Source organism: Acanthaster planci, linkage group LG04 (assembly GCF_054643075.1).
Source record: "Acanthaster planci isolate LZ-2023a linkage group LG04, COTS_SCS, whole genome shotgun sequence".
Lineage (NCBI taxonomy): Eukaryota > Metazoa > Echinodermata > Asteroidea > Valvatida > Acanthasteridae > Acanthaster > Acanthaster planci.
In genome coordinates, this window is record NC_141780.1 from 21,657,601 (window position 1) to 21,684,814 (window position 27,214).

The 27,214-nt window shown below is 40.7% G+C and overlaps 2 protein-coding genes across 2 annotated transcripts in view; one reads left to right on the top strand and one right to left on the bottom strand.

Annotated features, from left to right (window-relative positions):
* Positions 1–1,250: 1,250 nt before the first annotated feature.
* LOC110984556 (plexin-B-like) lies at positions 1,251–21,440 on the bottom strand. The gene is made up of 27 exons (XM_087136168.1): positions 19,110–21,440; positions 17,604–17,804; positions 17,269–17,394; positions 16,676–16,791; positions 16,406–16,532; positions 16,029–16,185; positions 15,625–15,721; positions 15,189–15,306; positions 14,624–14,758; positions 14,113–14,208; positions 13,657–13,762; positions 13,141–13,319; positions 12,354–12,508; positions 11,979–12,093; positions 11,474–11,610; positions 10,875–11,039; positions 10,543–10,648; positions 10,018–10,245; positions 9,196–9,354; positions 8,425–8,629; positions 6,790–6,957; positions 6,484–6,564; positions 6,072–6,253; positions 5,089–5,198; positions 4,737–4,899; positions 4,225–4,361; positions 1,251–3,412 (listed from the first exon to the last, which is right to left on the bottom strand). The coding sequence occupies exons 1-27, from the start codon at positions 20,172–20,174 to the stop codon at positions 3,106–3,108; spliced, it is 4,941 nt and encodes a 1,646-aa protein (XP_086992294.1). The 5' UTR covers positions 20,175–21,440; the 3' UTR covers positions 1,251–3,105.
* A 766-nt stretch (positions 21,441–22,206) lies between these two features.
* Positions 22,207–27,214, top strand: part of LOC110983660 (WASH complex subunit 4-like) — a 48,301-nt gene continuing 43,293 nt past the window's right edge. The window contains exons 1-5 of the mRNA XM_022243096.2: positions 22,207–22,336; positions 24,060–24,199; positions 25,720–25,773; positions 26,104–26,169; positions 27,008–27,053. Coding sequence (XP_022098788.2) covers positions 22,279–22,336; positions 24,060–24,199; positions 25,720–25,773; positions 26,104–26,169; positions 27,008–27,053 — 364 coding nt within the window. The 5' untranslated portion in view covers positions 22,207–22,278. The remainder of the gene's footprint in view (positions 22,337–24,059; positions 24,200–25,719; positions 25,774–26,103; positions 26,170–27,007; positions 27,054–27,214) is intronic.

A 27,214-nucleotide genomic window follows, 5' to 3' on the forward strand; every position in this document is an offset into this window, starting at 1 on the left:
AAACCAAGTTTGCGGCCAGTTTCGCCATTTTAAAAATATATCCTTATTTTTAGAATACTGGTAGTAGGAAGATGTTGCATTTTTCCAGTTAATTTCTTACTTTATAAAGTATAAGCGATTTCACAGATTCAGTGACACCACTATCTTGAGAATGCTTTGTAGACGCGTCGCAGTGGCACTAATTATTGCCAAGGTTCGCAAGTATCGATTGATGTCAGTACCACTGAACACCTACATTCCGTTCATTTAACATAGAAACTTGAAGCCAGTTTGTTTCATGCGGATCAGTGATTTGTCATGAGTTTACTGACTGCACCAAAACCCGCCCAACTAGATGGAGCGAACCAGCGATGGGATCACTGATGGAGATGCAGTAATCCGTCATTGGTTCACTGACATCTAACGTGCCTGAACCAGCGATGGGATTACTGATGGAGATCCAGATCAGTGTGCAACAAACTGGCCCTCGGGTTTACAATAAGGAAGTCTTGTGCAGTTTTAAAATCCCTATTATAGACTGCACAGTGGGATGCCTTGGGTGTTTTCATCTGTGGCTTTTTGACCCTTGACCCTAAAAGAGCTGGGGGCAATTCCACCGCCCCCTCGACATTTTTTCTCATGTCACCGCAGTGCATTTTTGGTGAAGTTAAGCCTTCGGGAGTTATGAGTCTAACTCTTTGCGGTCATTTAGACATCACGAAGATGATGACAGTAAAGTTAGTTTAATATTGGACGTTGGACATTCCCATTGGTTTGTACAGCAAATGTTCATGTTTTAGAGATTAGAAATTTACATACGTGAATGTTGTACCGTGAATACGGGCATTTAACAATAGTGCGCCTCCAAAGAGTTTGAAACACGTTAGCCAATCACAATGCGCGGAATCTGTCGACCCAATGCGCGTTTGGAAATGGTCGACAAATTTCACGCGTAGGGATTGGCCAACGTGTTCAAACTCGCGGAGGCACACTATTGTGAATCGCACGTATTGCCAACCAGACATTAGCTGTACAAACCTATGGGAATGTCCAATATCATCAAACTAACTTTACTGCCATCCAAAAATGTATACCTTTTGCACTCTAGTGCTCAGTGCACGTAACGCGGGCTGGCACGCATGTAGCCTTGAACGTCAAATGACCGTAAACTGTACAGTCCTATCTGATTGGGTTCGAACTTCAAATTTATAAGGGATGTCTTTCCATGCATGCCAATTTTCAAAATGTAAGATAGGCCAAAATAACCTGGCTCTTTGCAATTAAGCTGTTATTCATTTATTTAAGCGTATTTTGAGACAATTCAAGGCAAGCGAGAAAAAGGCAGATATTACTCAAAAACTACTTCCTTCATAACAAATGGTTGTCCACTACAAATAATATACGTTAATACGTTAACTACCGTTTGTTTTTCACGATAAATTTTGCTTTGCACGTACACACGTTTTAATATTCAAATTCACTAATAATATTGACTCAATCCAACACAACACCCGTGATAGGGTTGATAAGACTCAATTGTTGGTAGCTACAGTTTTCACCCTCACTAGGGTTCAATTTTAACCTCGGAGAAACTTAACCCTTTTCATTACAGTAATTGCTTAGTTCGATCAAACACGTAAAACGCCATAAATTATATCGTTGGAACTCAGATTCAAGTTCACTTTTACTGCAAAGTACCACACTAATTCTTGATTCAATACGAGGCTTAATTGGCTGAAGTGAACAAAGAGCGGCAATCGTGTCACTATAGATTACAATCTTTTCTAGGACCCTGGGCGTTGGACATCTTTGGTCGACATCCTCCGCAGTTATACCCCACTCAACATCCTCAATGCCACACGTGCCACAATGAAGACGAAAGAACCACATAAAGTTAAATGCACTTTAATAAGAGTTTGATGACACACGATTGTTCGGCGTTTCTCTAGGCCCGTAAAAATCACAGGAAAACTCAACAATGACGACAGCTAGCTTTTAATGATGTTTTTACGGTACAAGAAGGAAGTCCACTGCAACAAACACAATGACATTTGGATATCTCCATTTCAATAACTCGAGTGGAACTCTGGGTAGGCGATATTCAGAAAAATACGTCAGTGAAGTGTATATGAAAGTAGTGCTACCTTTATCTGCATGCAATGAAGTACGTCTGATTCTTGAAAGAAAATGCCACTCGACTTACTGGACATAAAATTATAACTACTTTCTTGTATATTATGCAATCTGTACTTGTTTACATGCATTAAACAGGAAATGCAGTCAATTTCAGTGGTGTTTTTAATTATTGTTTGTACTTCAGTCTTAATTATTTGAATATAAAAACTTCAATACTCAATATGACAGCCCTATTATTAAATCTTGCATAGAAGCAACTTAAAAGCTCATTAAACATTACTTTGAGAAAATTCTCTTTACAAATATCAAAAATTACACAGATCATTCATCATCATGCATCATTCGACACCAAATCAACTACCTATGTATTGTTGCAATTGTCTAGTGGAAACATGACCAGATAACTTTTTGAAAGGTTTAACCACTTAACAAAGCAGGTCGATTTTATTTTTCAATAATGAACCCTTGGCTAAAACTAGTCGTTTTCCTTCTCAGCTGGCCACATTTGAATCGGGCACGATTTTCAATACGGACACTGCTTGCCACAATGCGTCTGGTGTGAAACAATAAGTATGTTTAAGCCATGGCCGTGAACGTGTCTGTCAAGACCTAGTAGTTCGCTGTTACGCTGGTGCACTGCCATGTAGAAGGAAGTCACGGTAGGATCAATGCAATGGAACATGACAGCTGTGCACTTTGCCTGAATTAGAGAGTAGAATTCAGTGCTCTCGTCTTCACGCTTGAACAGTGTTTTACTGGCACACCGGTATGAATCAATCATATACCATGAAAAGCTTCAAATGTCGAAATGGCTCCCAGTGTGCCACAAAAACTCATTCGAAAGCTATGCTCCTCTATGTCCCATGCTGAAAATAAAAGAGCTGATGAAAATATGGACTTCCAGTTACACCATTGCTATGTCACCCCGTTAGTTATGATTATTGTGCTCCATTCAAAAAAATGTTTTCACCGCTTGCAGAAGATCAAAAGTTATCTGAAGACACTTTTATTCATGTAATCCCGACCACCACCACGGCCAGTCACATTGTTTTCGTCGTCGCTGTACGGGCCGTCTGCACCAAAGGCCGTTTCCATCTGCATGGGCACCAGGTAGCTCTCGCGCCTGGGATCGGGCCTTCCGCGTCGTTCAGCCCGTCCCTTCCTCACGCTGCCCACTTTAGACTCCGGAAGGTTGTCAAGATTTCCCGCCAATAGGCCTTCCACCTCGCTGACAATTTGAGTGAAGGTGCAGCGTGATTTGGGGTTGTCTAGCCAGCAGCGTTGCATTATCCCATAGCTGGTTCAATCAATCAAGGAGAAAGTCTAATATTTATCACCAGGCATGCCTCTCAGAGCTAATTTTGTTAACACCTCAATTCTTAATGAAGCATAGTTTTGACCACCTCAGTGAATTTCCCCACTATACACTACACTCTTTATGTCAATAATACATAGGGGGCCTATTTTATTTCCACGTTGACGGAGAATTATCGAATTCAATAGTATACATCTGGGAGGCACGTGTTCACATTCCCTGCGTAAAAGAATGACGTTGATCTTATTAACCCAATTCCCCTTTTAAAGTTCAGCCCACATTACCGAGACCAAATTTAACAGCAACACTGGTTACTGATGCAGTCAGTGAAGTTTGATAGAGTTTTGCTTCGTGGAAATGCCAATTCGAATAAATTGACATAATTTATTTAAACACCCTTTGCTCAGCACGTTCCGAAAGCTCATGAAAATACTCATAAACATTCTAAGCTTTATGGGATTCAACACTACGCCCTCCTGCATACTGTAATGACGATTTAACCACTCGTCACCGAGCTTGTAAGCGGGAGGTCTTGGGTTCAAGTCCCACCCGAGCATGGTCTATAAGAGCAAGCTCTACGAAGCACAGAGTATAGAGTGGATTTTGGTAACACTGACGAAACATGAACTGAGCATTTGGTGTGGTGCAACTTTAAGTAGAGTCTATTGGTTTATGAAGCGTGCACATTCTCAGGGAGATTATTGACCCGTTGTCAGACTAAGGTTTGGGATTGAGCTGCTCTCTTTACAGGCTTAACCTGAAGACAAATAATATTATGTTGATTACTTCCTTACATCGTTGGCGGGCAGTTCACGGGGGCGTACATGCGTTGACCGGTCTTCAAGAAATCATATACGTCCCTGTTGGCTAGTCCGGGATAAGGGCTCACGCCCTGGCTGAAAATTTCCCACAAGACCACACCATACGACCACTGGGAAAATATGACATATGATATTGCTGTGGCTGCATTATAATGACCTAATATTTAATGCTTTTGAAATAATTCTGAGCGAGGGGTTTTCTTTCACATGCATTAATAGTAATCATGATGTGAATATCGTCCATCAGGAGTTTATTTTTGTTAAACACTTGACAACGTGAGAATTATCTTTCTTTAAGTTTACTGACCAAATCACGCCCTGATTTCTTCTTTGAAGCACATGGATCTTTTCAGAAAATAATTATCTTTACATGACTATTTTTAAATAATCCAAATATTATCTATATAGGCCTTGACTCTTCGTCCCTTTTCTTTAATCATCTTCCATTAATATTATTTATTTATAATTTGTAAAATTTTACAAACCACATCAGTCCTTGCATTGTAAACCTTCCGTTCCATACACTCAGGAGCCATCCACTTGATAGGCAGCTTAGCCTGGGCATCGTCACTGGTGTAGTAGTCCAATTCTTTCAAGTCACGTGACAGTCCAAAATCGGCTATCTTTACCAAAAGGTCACCATTCACCCTAAATTGGATTATTAAAAAACCGCTTATTTTGCAGTCAATGCAATATTCACCATGATAAAATCAGCTGAGCCTCTCTTGTTGCGAACTGTTGGCAATTTCTGTCTGCCTCTTCCTTGAAATTTTGGTTTCAGGGTAGCATATTACTCACAGTGCGCACTTAAAAGTTTTACAAGAAGAATTTTCTTACATGCAATTCCTGGCCGCAAGATCTCTGTGGACAAACTTGTGTTGAGCTAAGTAAGCCATACCGAGTGCGACATGCGAAGCAAACCTCAGAAGGAGAGATGTTGGCAGGGGCTGAAAAAAGTCACGTGCATGCAAGACAATGAAAAAAAAAACACACACACACAAAACATAAGCAGAGGGACCTTCAAACGTATGATGGTTAATTATGAATCTTTGAAATTTTCCAGAAATATTACTTCACGTCCGAAATTGTCATTCCATCTTCGATCTAAATTGGCAGGATTTAATATGACAACACATCTAAAAGACATAATTCGCCAGAACATTCTAGCTTGTTCAGACAAACTGATATTCATCATAAAAATCATCACAAAATCCTGTCATGATCTCAGGTTCATATGAACTGTGTGAGCTAGGCTTTCTGTGTAGCTTATCGAACTATCCTTTTTGACAAGGAAGTATAACTTCACCCATCCAGATGAGCCCCTGTGTCAAGATGTAAGCCAGCAAAAGACACATAAGCTTAGATGTCCATAATATATTTTAATCCCACCTGCTTGGACAAGAAATGAAAAAAGAGCATTGTAGTCGAGTACTTTTCGAGAACTAAATTCACTGTCAAATATAAAAGTGGTTAGGAGGGGGAAAGTACAAGAACATGGGCACTTGACAGTAAATTCATAAAAGTATGATTCTAAAATGAAATTATGACTTCAGACCATTACTGTGTAACAAGAATGAAGTTTTACCACTAAAACACTCGAAAAGTACTCCTCCGAGAACTTTTCGGGCACTTCTTTCCTCAAAACTTTTTTCCCTAAACAGGGAGAGTCTGAAGTCTTAATTTTTTTTGTGATCTTAACATTGTTCATTTACATTCCAATGTCTATGTTCTTCAGCTTTATTTCCTTCTAACTAAAGTACTCGACTACATCAGTACCGGTACAATTGTCTCTGTAAAAAACTCCTGCAATTGTCGAATACCTTTTTCTTCCTGATCATAAACGTCTTCAGGTCACCATTTGCCATGAAGGGTAGAACCAGCATAGGGTTGTCATCCGGGTCAAAGGTCAACCCAAGAAGCCCCATCACATTCACATGGTCGAACCTTTTCATGATCAGACCTTCCTCCAAAAATTTCATGACGAGTTTTGAGTCCGAGGTGTCTTGGTACAAAACAAAGTCAAATGGAATTCCTCATCATTTGGATGTCGAGTCACATTCCAAGAAACATTCACTTTTATTGTTATTTGAAGGAACTCATTTTTATCAGCAGATACCGAATGACGGGAAAGCAACTATGAAGATTCATTGATACTCATAAAACCCTGGATCTAATTCTCCAAGTCCACTTTCCCCGTTGATTTGTAATCATCACTTCTTCTCTGTCACTAACCTTGCACTGTTTTGACAGCCACAATGTTATCTTCTTGCTCCGTGTTGTGTAAGACAGCCCTCAACACCCGTCCAAAGGCACCTGTAAATAATGTCACCATTAAGATCTTTAATGGGTGTACGGCAAAGCATTTTGGCAATGGATAAATTATCCATTGCTAAAATTATAAATTCAACAACTGAGAAGCCATGTTGCACGAGTAGTTTGAATTTTTGCATGTTGAAGTGGAAAACATGAAGTAGGAGATGCCCCTTGCATAATATAGCTCATCATTATGCTGTTTATTTGAACAACTCGAGTCCCTACCTTGTCCAAGTGTCTTCCCAAATTCTAGTCTGGTGTAATCAATGAGGACGTCGCTTGGAACAAAACTGATCCTGCGGTTCAGAACGATGCGCTTTTGTTTGGAGGTTGGCAGTGTGCATGTGCGTCCTTCAGATCCATCCAAAATTTGTTTGTTGGCACTAGAAATCGCTGACGAAAGGAAATAACGGCACAACATCAACAAAATTATCCTATAGCCATGAGAGTTAAGAAGAGTTGTCTGTGGAGTAGAAAACAGGCCTGTCTCCTTATTACAGTTTACATAGGTGTGAATTGGTATGTAGACTTGATGTGTGTGGATGTACTTAGTGTGGACCTCTGCACAAAAGAAGTCCACTTAGGGCGCGATGGCGTTGTGTGGACTCCCACACGTCCACACAATATTTTCCCCTCTCTGAAAAAACAGTCTTAGAGGCATTTAGGGGTCAAGGTTATCTGTGGCAAAATGAAGAGGAACAGTCCAGGAAATCATCATCAAAAATCCAGCTGGAAGGTGTTATCCTAGTTGGAGAAAAAGGAGCATTTTCCTCAAGTTTCCTTAACCACAGGAGAACGAAGGAATGTCCACACTTTGTATGTAAAACAGGTAGGTATGAGTGTGCGTGTGTGACAGACGCCGATTGGTCTTGTTTCTTTGGTACAAGTGGCATGATTAGATAATATTGTGCATGGGCATTTTCAAACTCGGATTAAGAGTAAGAGAGGTGAGATCATAATTTTCAATATTGGCAGTTTGGAAACACTTTGTAAGGCCAAGCATTTGAGGATACATTTTTTTCTCTCGAAGTAAAGGCCAGTCCATACTTGGCCAGAAAGCGACAATGCAAACGCGGGCGATTCACAATAGAGTACCGAAGTGAATACGTCACGCGCAGATTTAGTGTGTAAAAGGCATTAGCGCGAGAACCAGCGCGTGAACCAACACGCACACGTACTCCATTCGTTTGCACTGCACTTTCTGGTTCACAGTGACGTCACACTTCAGTACTCTATAGTGCGCCTCCAAGAGTTTGCAACGGGTTGACCAATCACAATGCGTGATATCAGTCGACCCTTTCTAAACGCGCATTCGGTGGACAGATTTCGTGCACAGTGATTGGTCAACGCATTGCGAATTCTTGGAGGCGCACTACTGTGAAATGCCCGTATTCTCGACGTCAAATTAAATATTCGCGCAGCAAATTAAAGGGCAAGTCCTAGCGACGACTATAGTTAACCATAGTTCGACTAACACCGCCCGAACGACGAATGGTTTTGACCATGGGCATGGTCGCACCGCTGGCTATCAATAGCCTATTTCATTTATCATTGCAGAGGGAACCTATCAATGACCATGCCTGCTGTGAGAATCGCAGACAACAGTGAAACGTGAGCATTAAACGATGAGATTTTAAAACTTTGACCGACTAGGGTCCTTCGAGTGTAACAGAACTGCGCTTGTGCATTGTTAAAAAGCAACTGACTACCGGTCGAACTATAGTTCGCGTCAGAACGTACCCTTAGCATAAGTCAAACACATTTAAACTCGAGTGAAATTTCGCTGCCGGCTTCACAATCGCGTGCAGTATGAACCGGCCTTTAAACGGATGAGATTTCTCAGCGAACTTGTGTGCTTACCGTGATGAAATTCCAATAGTCTCTCCATGAGTTGCTGTTCGAAATTCCGCTTTCGGCGCATTTGCCTACAATACATGAGACAAGCGGCCAGCAATATTGCCATAGAAAGCGGGATAATAACACTGGGTACGAGGATGGCGATGAGATCTGCTCGGTGACCATAAATCACTTTCCCCAAATTGAAAATCAAATTACCATGATGAACCTGCGGAAAGAGATATAAAAGTCTGATCAAATTTCTGAAGGGTAATCTATTAATCTTTTTTTGATGCTGTCACTTTTCTACAGAAATCGTCCCTTTGGAATGTTCTTCTTTATAATAGTTATTTGAAACCCTTGTTTAATAAATTCGATTGTACATGTGGAATGATTGTTTGAGACGTGCAGCAGTTACAGGGAAAACAGCTTTGAGAAACAAGAATCCTTGGTAATTACTTAAAACCTGTTGATCCCCCTTTTAGTCAAATTTTAGGCTGTCTTAGGACGGTAGAAATATTTCATTAGTAAAGAAATCCAGAGCGAGTCGAGGAATTTTCTTTTGTAAATACTCCAATGAGGTGCCAAAACCAATTGCAATATTTTTGTTCAAAAGGTTTACCAGAACAAGCCTGCATACAGCATAATCTGATCTTCTGTGAAATAAATACTTCTATAAGATAAAATGTAAACAGGACACACACAAAAAGTTGTGCAATGCTGTAACTGAAAATGAACTTGACTGCTAAATATTGGCAAAGAAGTATGTAAACAGATATTGATCGCAGAACTCACCACAGCAGTGGGATAATAGCTTCCATCGAGACTGGTGGGTTGAATTTTGGGCAGCTTACAAACGAGAATGTTGTCACCAATCACGATGACTTCACATCTTTCACTTCCTACCGTGACGACGATTTCTTTGGCTGTGACTGCAGAGTCTATGCCGTTTCCCTTTGTGAACAAAGAGCAGCAAATCATCTTGTGGATCCAGCATTTACGAAAGAAACATGGAGATGAACCCAAATATACTAACGGGGCATAATATTTTAATGAGAAGGTCATTAAATTGCCAGTTGAGGGTAATGTAAGAAATTGGACAAAAGAAAATGGTAGTCTTCCTGAAAAAAAAATGTGGGGGAGGGGCGTCGGTTGAACTCCTCTCTTGAGCTATTGTTGGTAGCTTAAAATCCGCACAAGATCGCTCTTCACAATTGGATGACTAGAAATTATTTTCTTCCCTTTCCGAAAACCGCTTTCGATTACCATTTGGGCTTTTCAATAATAATTGGCTGATTCATTGAGCAATCAGACACGTAAACAGTGGCTCATCGGGCTTTCCTGTTTGGTCCCTGTATAAATTTTTAACACACCCCCAAGGAACCGCATTTTTGTCATATTACTGGCTTCATTGCGAAGGCAGACTAAAGTTGTTAAATGGCAAAATCCTGGATGTTTCGACAGTGGCTGCTGGTGACCATTGTTGGGATTTGGTGTAAAATGGCAACGCCTTAACCATAGAACAATCACTTGCTAAGTTCTGATTTGCACTGCAAAAAAATGCATGCAATAAAAGATGAACAGATTCAAACGGAATGATGAAACTGGATTTATTACATGGATTTTCATGAGATATCCAATGGCCATGACATCGTATCCTTCCCCATCAAATGGGAAGTATACAGGATCTGGGAAATATTCTAGAGTGACGTCATTCCGCTCGGACCACGTGAGCAGCTCGGTTACACTGTCCATGATGAATCCGAAAGTTCCCGCGTTACATCTGTACGGCCGGATGTCTGGGGAAGGACATGTCAAACTCGTGTCCGAATTCCGTCGACATTGCTGGAAATTCATGAAAAAATACATGTAGTATTAATCAGATTTGACATTTGACACTCAACCAAAATTTGCATCTTGTGGCATTTTCAATAAAAGTACGACCATGGCTATAATTATTTCAATTTTATTTCTAAACGTTCACTTCACTAATTCAAATTCTGTAATTGAATTTGTAATGAAGAACCCGTTGTAGGTTGCTTCCTGACACAAATCTTCAAAGGTAAAAAACTTATATAATTGCAAATTCCACTATCGAAATGCCAGAGTGTCTAACAATTTGGATTACATCTGTGTTAATACCTCTTCAAACTGTAACAGACTGTTATTGGCAGGACAGTAGACCACTATCTTTAGTGTTTGTATGATGTTAAAGTCTTTCCCAGTCACTGAAAGATTTCTTCCTCCTCTGTTCAGGAAAATATAAGAACAATGTTAAGATCAACAATTTAAAAAATTTCAATTCTTCGTTCCTAATCGTCACCGGCTCACACATTAATAGATCACTTCATATTAGCAAGTATGATGCATGAATTATGTTATATCCCTGAATCTTATTTCTTTTAAAAGACACTTGGTGAAGTTTTGATCTGACAAGTATGTGTAGTGAACTTTCATGGCCAAAAAGCATTTACGCTTGAATGCTGGCTAGCGGTGAGACTTTTGTGATCTGGGGATTGGAGACGAAGGAAAACCGTGACGTTGAGGTTCTGTGGGCACCGTCAAAGCTCAGTCTCAGAACGTCGGCGTTTCCTGCCGTTGAGGGCGATGTTCTACACTGAAGGGAGTCGTCTTGGACGCTTGAAGTAAATACAAATGACAGTGTCGTGAACGAAGTTAACTGAAGCTATCAGCATCACATGCTTTGATATACCTTATTGTTTCTGCCCCACACTTCATGGACTTCATGAGCTATGTTATGTGCAGGTGGGTTAAATTAGCATGAGCCAAATTTTCTTGCAATTTTCGAAGATCGAGTGATTAGCCTCTCTTGTAATTCAACTGTATCGAAGTTCCATTCACTTCATTTAATTTAATACATCGCATTTTTCTTCAAATAGGTTTTCTCATTTGGGATGATGTTTGCAAAGAAATATATCCGCAAAGGATAGCGTTACATTAAGACTGATTTTAGACAGGATGATTCCTATAGTCGTGGCTCATGCTAAACTGAATAGCACTCTGCAGTGTGTGGGACGATCGGCCGATAGGTTCTCCTGTGCTTGAAATTTACCTGACAATTACACACTGACTATTTCCAAAATATGCCTCGATCGTGTTTCCAGTTTGTAGATTAAACCCGCTTATTGTCACTACCGTTCCTCCTGCTTCTGGTCCAACGATTGGAACAAAGTTGGAAATTTGAGGGTCCTTGAAGAAAAACACAGAAAGGCGTTGATTAAATAACAAAAATAGCTCTAGATATTTATCCCTAATCTTTATCTCTATTACCTCAAAAAAGGAAAAGAAAAAAGTAACCGTTGCCGTGTATTTTACCGCAGCAATATGCGATCACTGGTAAACCAGAATAACAACATAATTGAATCTCAGCAACTGAATGGTTCCCACAGTTTTCTTCCCTTGGATAACCTTCTCGGAGTCAAAAAATGAAAAAAGAGAATGAAAAAGATTGAAGCACACGATTGGATAACCAACGAGCGCCAAACCAAAGCAGACGGACGAAGTACAGAGATCTGAAGACGTTTCGGTACCACAGAGTTGAGACAGCCAACGTTTACCGTATAAGCGAAGGTCAGAGTACCCATGGACGATTGCAATGTTCCATTGGCTCCCGTGATGGATAATGTGACGAGGGCAGGACCTTTTGATCCAGGCGGTGTTAGACAGGAAATGCTGAAGGATAAAAAAAAGTTCATCGGGAAAACCTGATTTTGATAATCCAAGCAAAGAATTAAAACAAAATCTGACAAATAAATGAAAGGGAGTTGGAGCCTGTGGTTTCTCTTTGAAGTTATCTTTGTGAAACAATAAAACTTTTCCCCAATGTAAACCAGGCACTCTTGTCTCCACTGTCCTCATGATTTTCCTAGGCAAAGCTCAAGCTTTTCATGAAAATTCTAAAATTTACATGTGCATGCTAGAGTAAACACTACCTTCCTCCTGTTGAGTAAAGGCTTGCGAATCCTGCAACATCACATGGTTGATTCCCAACCATCACGGTATCAATATCTTCAAACCTTCGGCCTAAGTCTGTACCGAACACAGCGATGACTGTGTTACCTTCAATCGGTCCAGATCGTGGGTTGACCTTTTAGGCAACGGTAGAGTAAATAAAAACACAGATTTAAGAACCCATCGTTTGAAGTTACTCATCAATGGAGTGTGTTCTTGTTTGAAATACCTGTTTGCCATAATCGCCCCAGTGATGTATCCAAAAATGTAATGTCTCCTTCATGCCATCTTGAGGTTTATCACTGAACAGGTCTCGGTAGGTGAAATGTCTCTTGAAAGATAACACCACAAGTCTAGACCTCCCACATTTTCTGGTATAGACGCATTACCCTAGTTCGTGCTTTAAACCCTCTGATGACCGGCATTCTGTGGTGGCGCTATTGTTTTCTTCCATAAGCAAAATCCTCATCACGGGGAACTTGTGCGGACTCGACTCTTCTTGCAATTTCTGAACAAATTCCATACTTAATTGAGTATTATTACCACTTAATTGACACTTAATTCACTTGTTCGACTTATTTCCAGTGGAGTCACTTTAACGCGAAAGTTGTGGAGAGAATACAATACGATTAACAGAGATTCGATTTGATAACCAGACACTCCAGGTGGCAAAACTTCACAGGATCAGGGACCATAGGATCAGGGACTGGAAAACCAATCCGCCAGTGGTGTAGGCACTGGTGTAACTTTACTTTCCGTTTTACTTACTCCAGTAAGCACAGGGTCTGGGCAGTTGTGGCCATTATGTGGTAAAGTACTTTCTGCAGATAAACCACATTGGGCATCGAAGGTACAGGTGCTTCCACACCACAAACAGTAAAGTTCTGGATTTGCTGTGACGCAGCGACTACAGTCAGGACCAATGATGGAACAGTCGTAGAGTGTCACTAATTAATAGAAGAAAAATGCGCAATGCAAATCACCGGGGCAGAAGACAACTAAACGGGAAAGGGGCGAACATGGAATGGAAAATGCAGTTTTCTCAAAAAGGTTGGTGTTTAAGTGAATGAAGATATTAACAATGACATCGAAGTCAAGTTAATTAAGAAACTAACAGTTCATTTCATTTACTGCATGATCTGCTGAGAACTTGGACGGAAAGTTTGGACTTCACATCAGTCCAGCTTACTACCATGGAGAGTTAAGAAGCTCAATTATAAATATATCAAAGAAAAAATTCAACGATTCACGTTTTAATCATTACGAGAGTTGTAACAGGCCTACCTATGTAACCATGAACATCATTCACAGCGTGACGTTGATTCGACAAATCCACCCATTCTAAAACCAAGAACGTGTCTACTTCGCGTTCTTCACCTGTGTATGAATACTTTGGTCGAAGAAAAGAAAACATTTGATTTAATGCAGAAGATTATTACGGGAGGTGAATTGCAATCCAGCATTAAGAAACTTCAAGGTACAGGAAGTTAGCTTTCACAAGGATAGGGAAGGGATAGGCCTATATGTGGGGCGTAGGCAGACTGAAGGCAGGATTCTAACCTTGGCATATTAATTTTACATAACCTCTTTTCCTTCATTTGAAGAATCGTTCTTATAAGGGGCAAGCATCACATCCATGATTTAAAGGTCTGTCATATGCTATATTTTTGACGTACATAACCCATATTTCGTAATTCCGGTAAAATTGATTTAAAAACAAGATTGGCTTGCACGGCTTACTGTTCTTTCTTCACAAGTTACGGTGTCGTTTAGCCGCCTTGCGTTAGCCACCATGTCCCCGCCCTCCACACGAAGACGGCATGCGTATGAAAAAATCTTGAGTGAGAGGATCAATAGTATGTCAGTCAACAATATGTCATGATTTGTAATGAATTTGCCAGGACTCGGACTTGTCAGCAGGATTATAGTGCCTGAATCTACGATGCACTTGCCGGGACATGGCATCCCGATAATTTTAACGAGTTCTAAGAATACGGCCGTTTCACAATAGTGCGCCACCAAGAGTTTGCAACGCGTTGGCCAATCACAATGCGCGAAATTTGTCAACCCAGTGCGCGTTTAGAAAGGGTCGACAAATTTTGCGCGTTATGATTGGCCAACGCATTGCAAACTCTTGGTGGCGCACTATTGTGAATCGCCCGTATTGACTAACACACTCCTGAGCGGTATTAGCAGGAACCAAAGATCACCTTTTTGTATTAACGAAACTTTTATATTACTTTCAAACTACCTGTGCTGGGTTCGGCAGATTTGCAGTTTGGAGGGTGATTGAACTTCTCACTCCAACTGGAATCAATACTTCCCCCTCCTGTGCCTGAAGCTGTGGACAAAAGCCTGGTCCTTTGGTAGATGACATACGAGGATTCTTTCGGCAAAATAAGGGGCAAAATGAAGGGACAAATATAAAGACAACCTGTTAGCAATTAGCCAACTTTGAAATGAATGTTTCGCATTTACTTTTTATTCCAGCAGCCAAATTTTGTCAGTTTTGGACTGAAATGTTTCTAACGGTTGCCAGGTCAGCTACGGTTGTCAAGATTTTATTTCATGAGAATCACCATAGCAGTAACACTGAGTAGTGCCGTCCAGGTATTCATTGCCGGAGCTATCACAGGCCAAGTTGGAACTGGGGCAACAAGCTCCCTGACAACCAAAAATTTTATTCATTTCTGCCATCGTCCCGTTCCTCCGAAAGAATAAAATGAGACACGCTTTTAGATCAGCATATTGGTAGTTTAATGGGAAATTTTCCATTTCACCAGTATACTACTGAGACAAATTCATGGTGAACTTACTTGGTCGCCAGTTACAATAATTTCATTTGCTCGGATGCAGGAAGAGCGTTCATGTGTGCACCTGTCTTCGAACACACACCAATCACATGCCCATTTGCTTCCAACACAAGACACGCAGCTATCAGAGGAAAGAGAATACAGCTGCAATGTTCAAACATTGGAGAAGTGTAAAATATTGATCTTAAAAGACAACTAGTGAAATCGTCTTAATGGGTTCATTCCTGAAACAAATCCAAACGTGTGAGAAATTGATCCAATTAAAATGGATAAAAACTATCCATTTCTGTCAAATGTTGCAGGTTTTGTTTAATTGCAACATGTAACAAAACGTAAACTCGTAAAAATATAGACCGTTCTGATATAGACAAAAGACACCCTTAAGTAATTGAACCGGGATCTCTTACAAAGTGATACTCCGTAGGAATAAGAGTCTTACGAGGTATGGCTGGAACATTCATAGAAATGAAATGGCACATCCACGAAGTTGATGGATGTTTCTGTAGAATAAATCGACAGCTGAACAGTTGTGGCATCTAAGTGAAATCGAAAAACAATTAGAGACAACTTAATCAAGGCAGAAAAGCAAGACAAACCGGCACACAAAAGAGCCATATCAGAAACAAGATTTCCACTTAAAAAGATGCACTAAAAGAATAGCTGATATTGGCATTAAATACGCGGAAGTTGTTTTTAATTGATCAGTCCCGAGCAACAAAAAGGATACAAATTATTTGGGTTTGTTTTATTGACAAAGGTGAGAAAATATCCTAATCAGAGTTGAATGAAATCAACGATACCAAACACTTCTTCAAAACAAGGAAAAGGAAACCAAGAGTGTACCATTGTCCTGTTTGACAGACGGTATCTCATCAACTGGGGGCGTTGTACATTTCAAGACGTTCCCGATCTTCACTGTCATGCTTACGTAAGAACCAAAATGACACTCGTAGGATTGTCCTGGACGGAGGTCCGGTAGTTGTTGAACGGTCATGCTGATCTGGAGACAAAACAACGATTGTTGTCTAAACGACTAATTTAAAATAATAAGGGAGGCATCAACCGATGCCTCAATCATTCTCAACAAAGAAAGACCAACCCTAAGAGAGATGATTTGTGTAGGCCTTACCTGCTGTGAAATCAAAAAGGAGAAGAACCTGTAAGAAACCTAGTACTGATATTTCCTGTACCATTTTTGACTGAATCTTTGGTTAATTTACCTGCTTTTCTGTCACAGATAAGGAGAGACTATTTTCTACGTCGGTTATCTCCAAACACTGTTCAGCGTCGTATGCGAGCCATCTCGTTGAAAGGTCCGGTAGGTGACATGCACGGTATCGTGTGCATCTTTAAGGCAAGAATACAAATATTTGAGTTCAATACTTTCACCACCAGTCACTAACACTTTGGCTACTTACAATATTGAGATTAGATAAAGAAGTTAATAAAGAAGCTTCAGTTTATAATGGCTAAGTTTTTAGCAGACTTGCCTTCTTTCCAAAGAGCACCAGCCGCAGTAAGGGTCGCCATCTTGTCCTGCTGCAGTCCCAATGCAATCTTCACAAGTTGTATACTGGCTACAATTCTCCACTCTGAGTTTTAGCAACTGCGATGTAAACAAATTCAACAAGTTAAGTTTGTCAAATGACAGAGGAGACGTTTACAGTGTAAAGTTGGCAGCAACGTAAACACAGGTGTGAATGTATTATGGAAATTCCAAATCTCCATCTCGGAGAACAAATGTACATTTTATATTATGGCAATGCGCGATTTTCGTTTATTGGAAAGCACAGTACTCTAAACCGTTAAAACAACTTTTAAGATAATATAAAATGAGGCTACAAACTGAGACATTGTTCAACCGATCATAAAGAATGCATACTGAGTGACATATTTCATTTCTCAACTCCTAATTGCAAACTACTGAATTGTGTTGTAAGTTTGAAAGATTAAAATTGCAAGGGCCAACAATACAATTTCCAGAAATAATTTGACAATAGAAAGACTTTTTTTAGGATGTTTGCTTCTAATCACCAGTATACAGGGTAAGGAAACTCCTTTAGTATAATGTAGGCTATTTTACTTTTTGTTCCGTGAGAAGATAGAGTTGGTCTGTCTGATTGTCAAGTTTTATGTCTCGGAGAACAGGACTAGAATCCACGGCAACCCGTTCATAAACGCGACCCGTGACGTTGTCTTCCAAATGAACCTATGGAGAAATTCAAATCCAGTCAAAGAATTCAGTACTTTACCAATGTTCGTACAAGTAAATCTTGCTAAATTAAATCCATGAACTCTGTAACATACACCAACATCTGCGACTGTAGACTCTGTCTGCCCTAAGCAGTGTTTGTGCTAAGACTCGGAAATCTGTAAAATATTCGAACCCAAGCAAAATAGCTCGGACTCAGATTTTACCTTGAGAAGATCGCCACCCGATGTCCCAATAAAGGCAACTGTGTGGTTCAACTCAACGGTGGTAATTATGGACGAGAGCAGGTATCCTGGAAGTTCAAGTAGAGCTGTAGATGCAACTGGTACGATGCCCTGAGCGTATCGATACAACTGACTGGAGCCGTCAGTTACAGGGTTGCAAAGGAAGTTGTCCGGGGAAATGCGCTGATAAATGAGACATAACATCACTGCAATAGTCGGGGTGGTTTGTTGGATGGCATTGTGTAAAGGTATTGTTTGAACATCGCTGCCATTTGACAGAGTTGATTGGTACTTGTACCGGACCATATGGCAAACTTATTTACAAATATGTTTTATTAATGTTGCATCATCTTGGCAAATTCATATATACTGGCAATTTCCTAGATCAGCTTTGTATGCTACTTATCACAGTTCAACTTAAATGATACTTCAAATTGAGAGAAAATTCGAATGTTTGCAAATACGGCAACTGAAGCTGTGTGTGCAGAAGGTATTTAGATAGCTTCCCTATTAAAAAACGGGCAACGTGGCCTTGTGTTAATATTTTGATAATGCCCGCTACTGGATGCGAGACAGTTTAATTCATTCCTATGAGCCTCGAGCTGGACCAAGAGAGGACCTATGTTCTTAGCAACAGAGACTCCTTTGGTCGGAACTGAGCTTCGCTGGATCACGAACATGGAAATGCACGCATCACGATCGCATCGCTACCAACAAAGTGAACACTCCCTACCAACACGGCTCTTTTCAACGCACGAGGGGGTGCTTCTGCTCGAGGCAGTTTGGCCAGGAGTCGGTGTCTGTCAAACCACTGCGCATTTGGAAAGGGTCGACAGATTTCGCGCGTCGTGATTGGCCAACGCGTTGCAGACTCTTGGGAGTGCATTATTGTGAATCGCCCGTATTACGAATTGTCCATAAATTATACATTATAATTATATAAATTATAGACGCTCAGATATCTGTACATAAACTTCGTGCTAAATGCGTCTCCATCTTGTTCCCTCGTTATCACTGTGCGTCTTTCAAGGTAGCCAAATGTGTCGTACATTTGTGCCGAGAACAGTGGCTTGTGGGGGCATGATATATATCAAACATTTCCCGACCAATAATCTGAAAGCGGGGGCGGTGCTAACGCCATAATGGCATTTAGGTGTTTTTCATGATACCACTGAACACATTTGATATGTTTTCTTACACCCCTGATCCTTACATTAAATTGATACCGCATTTAGCTTTTGTTAGGGTGTTTGTTTGTTTGTTTTGTTTTATTTTTTGTGTGTGTTTCCTCTTTTTACGGTGTTTATGTATACATTTTGACTGCTGTTAAGTCTGCAAACTTCCTCGCAATCTGCCAATTTTAGTTCTAACCAGAAAAAAAGTGGAGACAATAACCCATCCCCGGTTATGGGGATGAGCAGCTTAGTCAGTCATCCTACGTACACACAAGACATGCTGGGTGGCGCAGTGACAATGTTTTTTACTTACCAAAAATGTATTACAGCTAGATCCCTGCAAATAGCTTAGAGAGTATGCTGAACCATTCTGAATACAGCCCCGTACTGCTTCTCTGAAGCCAGCCAAGATATCAGTCAACCTGAACACGCACAATGCAGAGTGATTGGCAGGTTCACCACTGATATCTCCTTGGTTCTTAGCAAACACAGCATACAACACCTGCTCTTCTATATCGAGACCTGATGACGCCGCTAGATCAGGTCCTGCTGATCCAAAGTAAGCTGCTTGCACTAAGCTGTACACACTACCATCTGGTCCACTGCACTGTAGGGTGATTTCTGTGTACGAGTTCAAAGTAAAGCTACCATGACAGACACGACTTATTTTGGACGAGCATGTTCGCGCGTAAAGGTCGTCCAGTTTTGACGTAATGACGAAATACGTAAAACCCTGAAATGAGAATACGTTGATGTAACTTTGGCTGCGGTCATTTCTCCACGAACTTCTTATCATGTCGTAACCTTCGGATGCTATAAGGAATCTGTAATCAAGACGCCTCCTTGATATCAGAGGTATATCTCGATAGTAATCCCTTGTTGCTCCCACGTACAAGTAATCTATTGCATCTGACGGTCCGGGTGCTATTGTACCAACAGTAGTCGTCTCCCCAATGGACGCTACGGCTTGATTATATTCAGAGACACGGTCGGAATATAAATTGGCTAAATTTCGTAACTGACAATGGCCATTATATTCACTTCCGCATGTTATCAGTCCACGAAGAGGGTAAACGATCAACAGTTTGTTGTAGTTAGTGTCTCTGTCGGGATGGTTACCAATGTACGTGGAGACGTTCTTCTGAGGTTGAAAACTTCTGTTCAGTCTGAAGAGCCAATTCACGGCCCCCACATAAGCATCACCTGTCTCCTCGTCGATGGTGAAGTGGTTTATCTTGGCTTTGAGGTTGGAATAAGGATCCTCATACGAGAAAGAAGCTATCTGGTAGTCGGATACATCACCTGATCTCTGTGTTGCTGCAAAGTTGTACAGTGAAAGGAGGTACGAACCAATGATGATCACACCAGGAGCAAGCATGATGATTCAACAGCTGGGAATATTCTTTGGACTAACAGTGGCAGCTTAAACAAAAAGTGCTTCGGTTAACATTTGTTTGCCTTCTGGAATAATTCCTGGTTTTTCGTTCCCGGGTGGAAAACTCAAATAACTGATTAGCGGCTGTCTAAGCTGTTTAAAACGCCGACATGCATGTCGCGTGTGTACCTTAGTTAACGGTAGAATCGTTGACCTTAGATTCACAGGTATATAAACGGTTTCTGTCACCGATGGATTTGTAAATGAAGGCCCTGGTAGGCAACCAAATCACCTTGCAACTCATTAGCTTATAATATTCTGACAAAGGAAAAAAGAACGATGCATGCCAGAAGAATGTACCCGTGACAAACCACGCGGCACCCACAATATCTCGATTGACTGCACAAGCGCTCGCGCAGAGTTATGCCCTTTGACGAGAGCACTGTTGAATTCGCCCACTTTTTAATCGCACGTACACGGCGTCAGAATAGTTTCCGGGTGTAAAAGGTCACAGTTTCTGAAGTTGCGATACAGAGTACGTATTTATTGTTCTCAAGAGGAGACTGGCGATGTCTTTGTTACTGCAACAAGAGCAGTTTCACATTTACTAGCAGATACAATAGTATCACACCCACGCAAACACAGATCGTGTTAAATGCTTAGGGTTGCTAAACTGTCTAAAACTGAACTGAAAATGAGCAGTACGAAAACTCCCGTCTACAATTATACCGTGCATGGTGTGCGTTCGTCCAACTTGAGTGCATCCAAGAGCAGCCCTTCTTATGGCAGCTACTACATCGGGAAACTGAACTTGACAGGTGCTGGAGCATGGTTCTTGGCAAACGCAGCATACAGCGGCTGCTCGTATGTATGGAGGCCCATGGTGGCCGCTAGATCTGGTCCTGTTGGTCCGACGTGAGCCGATTGCACCCAGCTGTACACTAAGGCACACTTCCTTCTGATCCATTGCACTGTTCGTTGATCTCTGAAGAGGTGTCTTGATTGCAACTATAGAACCATATATATTGGATTCGAACATCCTTACGTTGACTTCCACAGGTGGAAATGTCACAAAATAATTATGCCAAAATTATTTTATGAACTGGTTGTAATTTTCGGCGTCATATTATGGAGAAGGGATTCTCTCCTGGCAAAAGAGGAAAACAAAACAGAAACGACAGAAATGAAAAAAAAGAGGAATTGAAGGAGATGAAATCGCAAAATTGCTTCAGTGAAAACCTGGAATCTGACCCTCTCCACCGTTAATTATTTATCACTTCTTGGCTGATGAATGGTATGCCCCGGAAATTCTTTTAAAGTTCTCATCTGTTAAAGGTTTCCTCCCCTTTTAATTTCATTCACAATCATATTTACATAAAGAGGTTTTCAGGCTGATTGGAGCACTTGTATAATTTAGATCAGGGAGTTAATTAACTGTGTGTCTGCAATGGAGGGGCACATGGAAAAACAACTTGAGGAGTTAATTCATGGCGATATCCCGATCCACGGGCTGTCTGACAAAATCCAGGAGTGGAGTGCTCGTCGCTTTCACCGACATCCCGAGGCTAGCAAACAAGGTCATCCTATGGCAGCCTTCCAACGACAGGCCAAGACGACGGTCAAGGTCCTCGTGGAAAACACCAAAGTTGAACTCAAGGAGTAGACTGACCATCTGAATGGATGACTGTTAACCACGTGTGCCACAAGCCCAGGTTGGACGCTGTCTTCATTTCATAACGACTAACCGTAGTACGGTCAGCTAGTCCACCTGGGCTGATGTGCCACGGTCATTATGCATCGTGCTCGTCTCAAGCCATGATTTCAGTCAACTAACTTACTGATATGCTGACTAAATCAAGATCAGGAAATTTAAATCTGCGAAATCTTTCCCTTGCCTTTCTAAACAGCGTCACAGACTCGTACACGTCCGCGAACCACAGTGAATTTTACTCAAGTTTAGTTTGTCTTCTAGGTTTTTTTTAGCGCTCAGTTCGGTGTGTTGTCACCTAGCGTGTCAACAGAGGGCGCTTTATTAATTCTTCACGTGATGTGATGTCAGACGGCTCGGATCGGATGGGATGTGGCTTTGACCTTAGCTCTAGTAAACATGGCAGCTCAGGCCAAGCAAGGTTGGGATTTCGACAAATTCGACGATGGCTCTTTAAGTAAGTGATCAAATTTCAGACATTTGGTACTGCCAGAGAGTTGATGGTGCATTCATTAAGTTTTTGTTGCAACTTGACTGTCGGGCTTAAGGCTTTCCACTTTGTTCAGACATGTCAGATTCGGATCCGTTTGCAATTGCATGGCTTATACCATTAGGGCCATTTTTGGAATGCGACCGTACCTCAATCATATTATTGAATGTGTGTGTTTAGCGCAATCTTGAACCTTGTGCAAATTTACTGTACTCCATCCTCAGTTGATCTGTTGATTTGCCTTTGAATAACATCTATTCACAGGATCGAAAAAAGTTGCATCTTGACTCCACTTCAGCAGTTGTGTACAAAGTCTATGGGGAGTGTCAGTGAAGAGAATTTTCCAAGTATTTCCAAACAACATTGGTAAATGTTTCTCAGTCCAGAATTTGTGTCTTTCCAGCATTTCTGTAATGACTGACTTTTATTGAGATGATATGTGATGAGAAAAGTGGAGTCAGGATGCAACATTTTTTTCCCATAGGATAATCAACTCAGAACGGAGTACAATAAATTTATGCAAGGTTGAAGATTGCGCTTCAACTGCAACAGGCACACGCGCGCCTACGTACAGATCAAAGAAAAGATTGTATAACCCGATCCTCAAACTGGCTGAAGCGTGCGTACATCACCAAGATTGCTGTTTTCACCGGTGCAGTACCTCTCATTTTGTGAGAATTCGGATGTCCGCGCTGCCCCATATGAGATGAAAATATCACCGGAATTGATTCCGAACTATTACTAATTTGTTGGCAGATAATTTGTATTAATTCATCACTCTTGGAAATTAGAAAATGTGTTCTGAACTTACAAAATCATATGTCAGATGTGACAGGGACACACACAAAAATGGATCCCTAATGTCTGGAATTCCCATGTGTTAATTGAATCCAACCAGTGGGGTAAATACATGTAACTAGTGACACAAATGGAAAGAGTTCCTTAAGCACATATCACTTGACACCCTGCACACACACCCCTCGTGAGACTAGTCTGGAAAATTCAAAGTGTTCTCTAAGTAAATGTTTCAACATTTTCACAGCTAAAATTGACTTGTTAGGGTATGCTATCATTTTCTGATGGCTATTAACTAGGCCTACTGGCTGAAAGGGGAAATTAGTGATGTCCATGTATGAAACTTTCACATGTCTTACTGCACAAATTACTCTTGTTTAGTAAATATTCCCATGAGAGCCATTGTGTGGTACATATTGCTTCTGAAAGTTTCATCAAAGTGGTTTTATACCATCAGCACGAGACCGACCATTTTTTGAAAAATCAGAGTTTTGCTCACAAGTCTATCATTCTCCACCGAGTTACAATCACACCGTACTTTGTGTGCATCACATCGCATGTGCTAACTCTGCATGTTGGCTCGATCATATTCGAGGGGAGATGACATCTTTTTACCTTGTCACATACACGGTACGGTGCATTTCGCGCCTCTCAATCCCCCATCTCAGTCCAGGCACACAGTAAGGACAGTCGTTGGACCCAAAACAAGATTCCGACCCCTCATCTCCAGAAATGAAAACCAGGGTGTGTTCAAGTTTCTGATAAGTGGTACTTGTACATGTACGTCTTACATTTGCATGACGAAAGGGGTACCACAATGACCCACAGGTTGTTCAAAAGAAGCTCTGACCCCCTTTTGCTGAAAACCTTTCCGTCATTTTTTTTACTCATACAGAAATTGTTGGGGAGGTTCAACTGAAGAAGTATGGAAAATTCCTGGAGGACTACGCCACTCAACTCAAGGGTATCGAAGATGCCTTGGATAGCTCCATTGGAGACACCTGGGATTTCACCCTTGACCCCATATCATTGCAGGTAGGAAACACCCCTCGCAAATTGATCAACTCTAACCTTCAAGCATCTTTCAAAATCTATCCAAAGGTTTTGAAGGATTCTGCAGGTTTGAGGAAGGTACAACTTACTGATCCATAGATCCTGTAACAAGAACTGAAATAAGTTTAACTAATCAAAATTTCTCATACAGCAAAATTTGCTTACCTTGGACCAGATAGTACTGCCAACATACCTCCAAAAAAGTTCCAATCGATATAAAACATCTTGTTTAAATTTTGCAGAATCAGATTTTTAAGATTAAAAAAAATGGATTTAAAAGAAAATAGCTAAGATCTCTAACAATGTCAATAATTGTGGCTTCTAGCTGTATGTAAAAAATTTGCATCTGTACATACATGTATTGCCCTTTTGAAAGTTAAAATTTTCAGCCAATATATTTTCCAAGAGTGATTGAAAGCTGAAATTCCTGTATAATGTACTGTACGTGTATGTATACGTGTTGTCAACTGAGATGGGTCTTAGGATTACCTGTGAAACGTTAGCTTCATTCATTACATGTGCACCTAATGTATAATATATTGCCCTTTGCAATTTTGGAAGCCCACATGTCCATGGTATGACACATGTTTATTCACCCAGGAAGAGGCAATAAAGATATCCATCGACAGCATGTAAGGTTTTAATGATAAGCAGAGAATTGGGTTTGTTGGTGTCTCTGAAGCACTCAAAGATTTTGAAGTTGAGGTTGAAGTATTCGCATGGCAAAATTAGATGTACCGGTAGGGACATGTTTTTATCCAAAAATGGGAGTATAACGGCAATTTTCTTTGATGAGGGACAGAGGTGGATTATTTACAAATCTGGGGCCTGCATGTACATAAGCTAGGATATTGGAAGGGTTTTGCAGAAAAAGGGGTCATTATTTCAGAAAAACTCCACATAGGATTTGGGACGGGAAACAGGGGTTTTCCCCGAGCCTGAAGTTATCCACCGGCAGTTTGATTTCCAAGTAGATGTACATAAACTTACCTGTACCTGTACATGTACAGTACACATCTACATATCTTAATCAAATGTATTTGAGTTGTGGTTAAGTTGCGAGTCCTGTTTAGGACCAATACAAGTGTCATTTTAGCAAAGTCAGCCTATAACATAGACTTCCCAACCTTAATAGATCAACATTTATCACAGCACTTTGGTCCCTTAACAAGAAGGGAAGGGAATAGCGTGGAGAAAGTCATCGTGCAGGGGAAAGTCAAAGGGAAACACAGATTGGGACACACATATGCTGAGGTGCCCACATCAAGTGAAGACATTCACTGATATGCCAATCAATGTTGCTAGCGGAGAAACCCTGCGTCAACTCTATTGTGTGCACCACCAAGCGTCAGCCACGATGAGATCAACTGCAGCCCATCTCTGCCGATTCAGAATTTGTCATTCATGTTTTTGCTCAGAGATGCAGCATAAAAGTGTTCATGATTGCATGTGGCTATTTTGGAAATTTAGTCATCAACTTTTTTTGTCTCTCTCTTACATAGTTCCTGCCCTATGAACAGACGAACATCCTGGAACTCATCAAGACAGATAATAAGGTCAGACTTCCAGTTTATGATTTTGACTTTTGACTGTTTTATTGTCTTTGTTTGTTGTCTTTGATTATCTGCTCGCTGATTTGTTAGTTGGTGCCAGAGTTAACAATAATTCTGTATTTCATTGGCTGTTTTTAATTTTTTTATTTACATTTGTTACTTCCTCCTTCAATTGATTTTTGACTTTGTCCAATATTTGCCACGGCATTTCTTGTAAATATTTCATCTGTTCATCTGAAAAATGGAATTCTTCTTTTGCGGCAGCTTTGCATTTCATTTTCTTACTTTTAAGCAGTGAAAAATTGAAATTGTTGATTTACATTTTATCTGTAGATCTTCAACAAGGTGATAACAGTTTTTGCCAGCCTGTGCTGTGAGATGAACACGCTGAAACATGAGGTAGGTTTGTGTTTACATACTGGCCTTTGCTCCGATCAGGATATTGGTGAAGGGTTATCCTTTCAACTGAAATGAAATGCAAAACATGAGATGTTTCTGATATAACAAGCTTGACAAGGCCAAAGGCTCAGTGGTGTGTGTGCAAAATACATGCGCATCCCCTCATAGACCTGTAATAAAAAGAGATGTACATTGGGAGTCATGTGCCTAAGAAAGACCCTGCAGAGTTGCAGAATTGCGTGCCTGTGACGTTGTTGCAAGCTGAAAATCTTCCCTTTTCCATTTTCTGAAAGCACAAAAACCCCAAGAAAATTACAAATGTACATGTATCCTTGTTTGACATGGATTGTATGAATTGCACTTGATTGTTTTATGAGGACGTTACTCTGTCCCCACAATGTTTTCAGTCCTCACAACATCAGTGTTATGACAAATGTGTGTCTCCACAACCACGGAACAAGTACATGTATGTGTGAGCAGGCCTTCACTTAGTTAAAGGGACTACATACATATCTTGTGCTAGGCAAATTAGGAACAAGTTGTGAGGACACTTCTCAATCCCTGCAACGTGTTTGGTCCTCACAAAATTGGTGTAATGACAAGTGTTTGTCCCCACAACTATGAAACAAGTACATGCATGTTTTAACTTTTTTACAGGTGCATTTCACTTTGAGAAATTCTTAGTAAGCCAATTGTGATGCATTCTTTGATGTTACAGGAGTTCTTGCCAGTCTTGTTAGTCACCCTGTTGATGGCCCTAGGTCTTACTGCCTCATCCTTTGTAGCAGAAACTTCACTTCCCTTTTAACTTTTTGGTGTCTCGTTTGTAATTTCATAGGCTGAAATCAAGTTCTACCCCGGTGTCATGTTCTATGGGGAAGGAGGTAAGAGAGTGTCCTTTCACAAGTATGAATTTGCTTTTGGGTGTGGAAAAATTTTCAGAAATTTATTACCATCAGGGAAATACTGCCGACGTGACAGTCCAATTTCTGTGTTTGGTTTCTTTTATAGTGTACATTAGAATAATTTGTTTATGATGATTGAC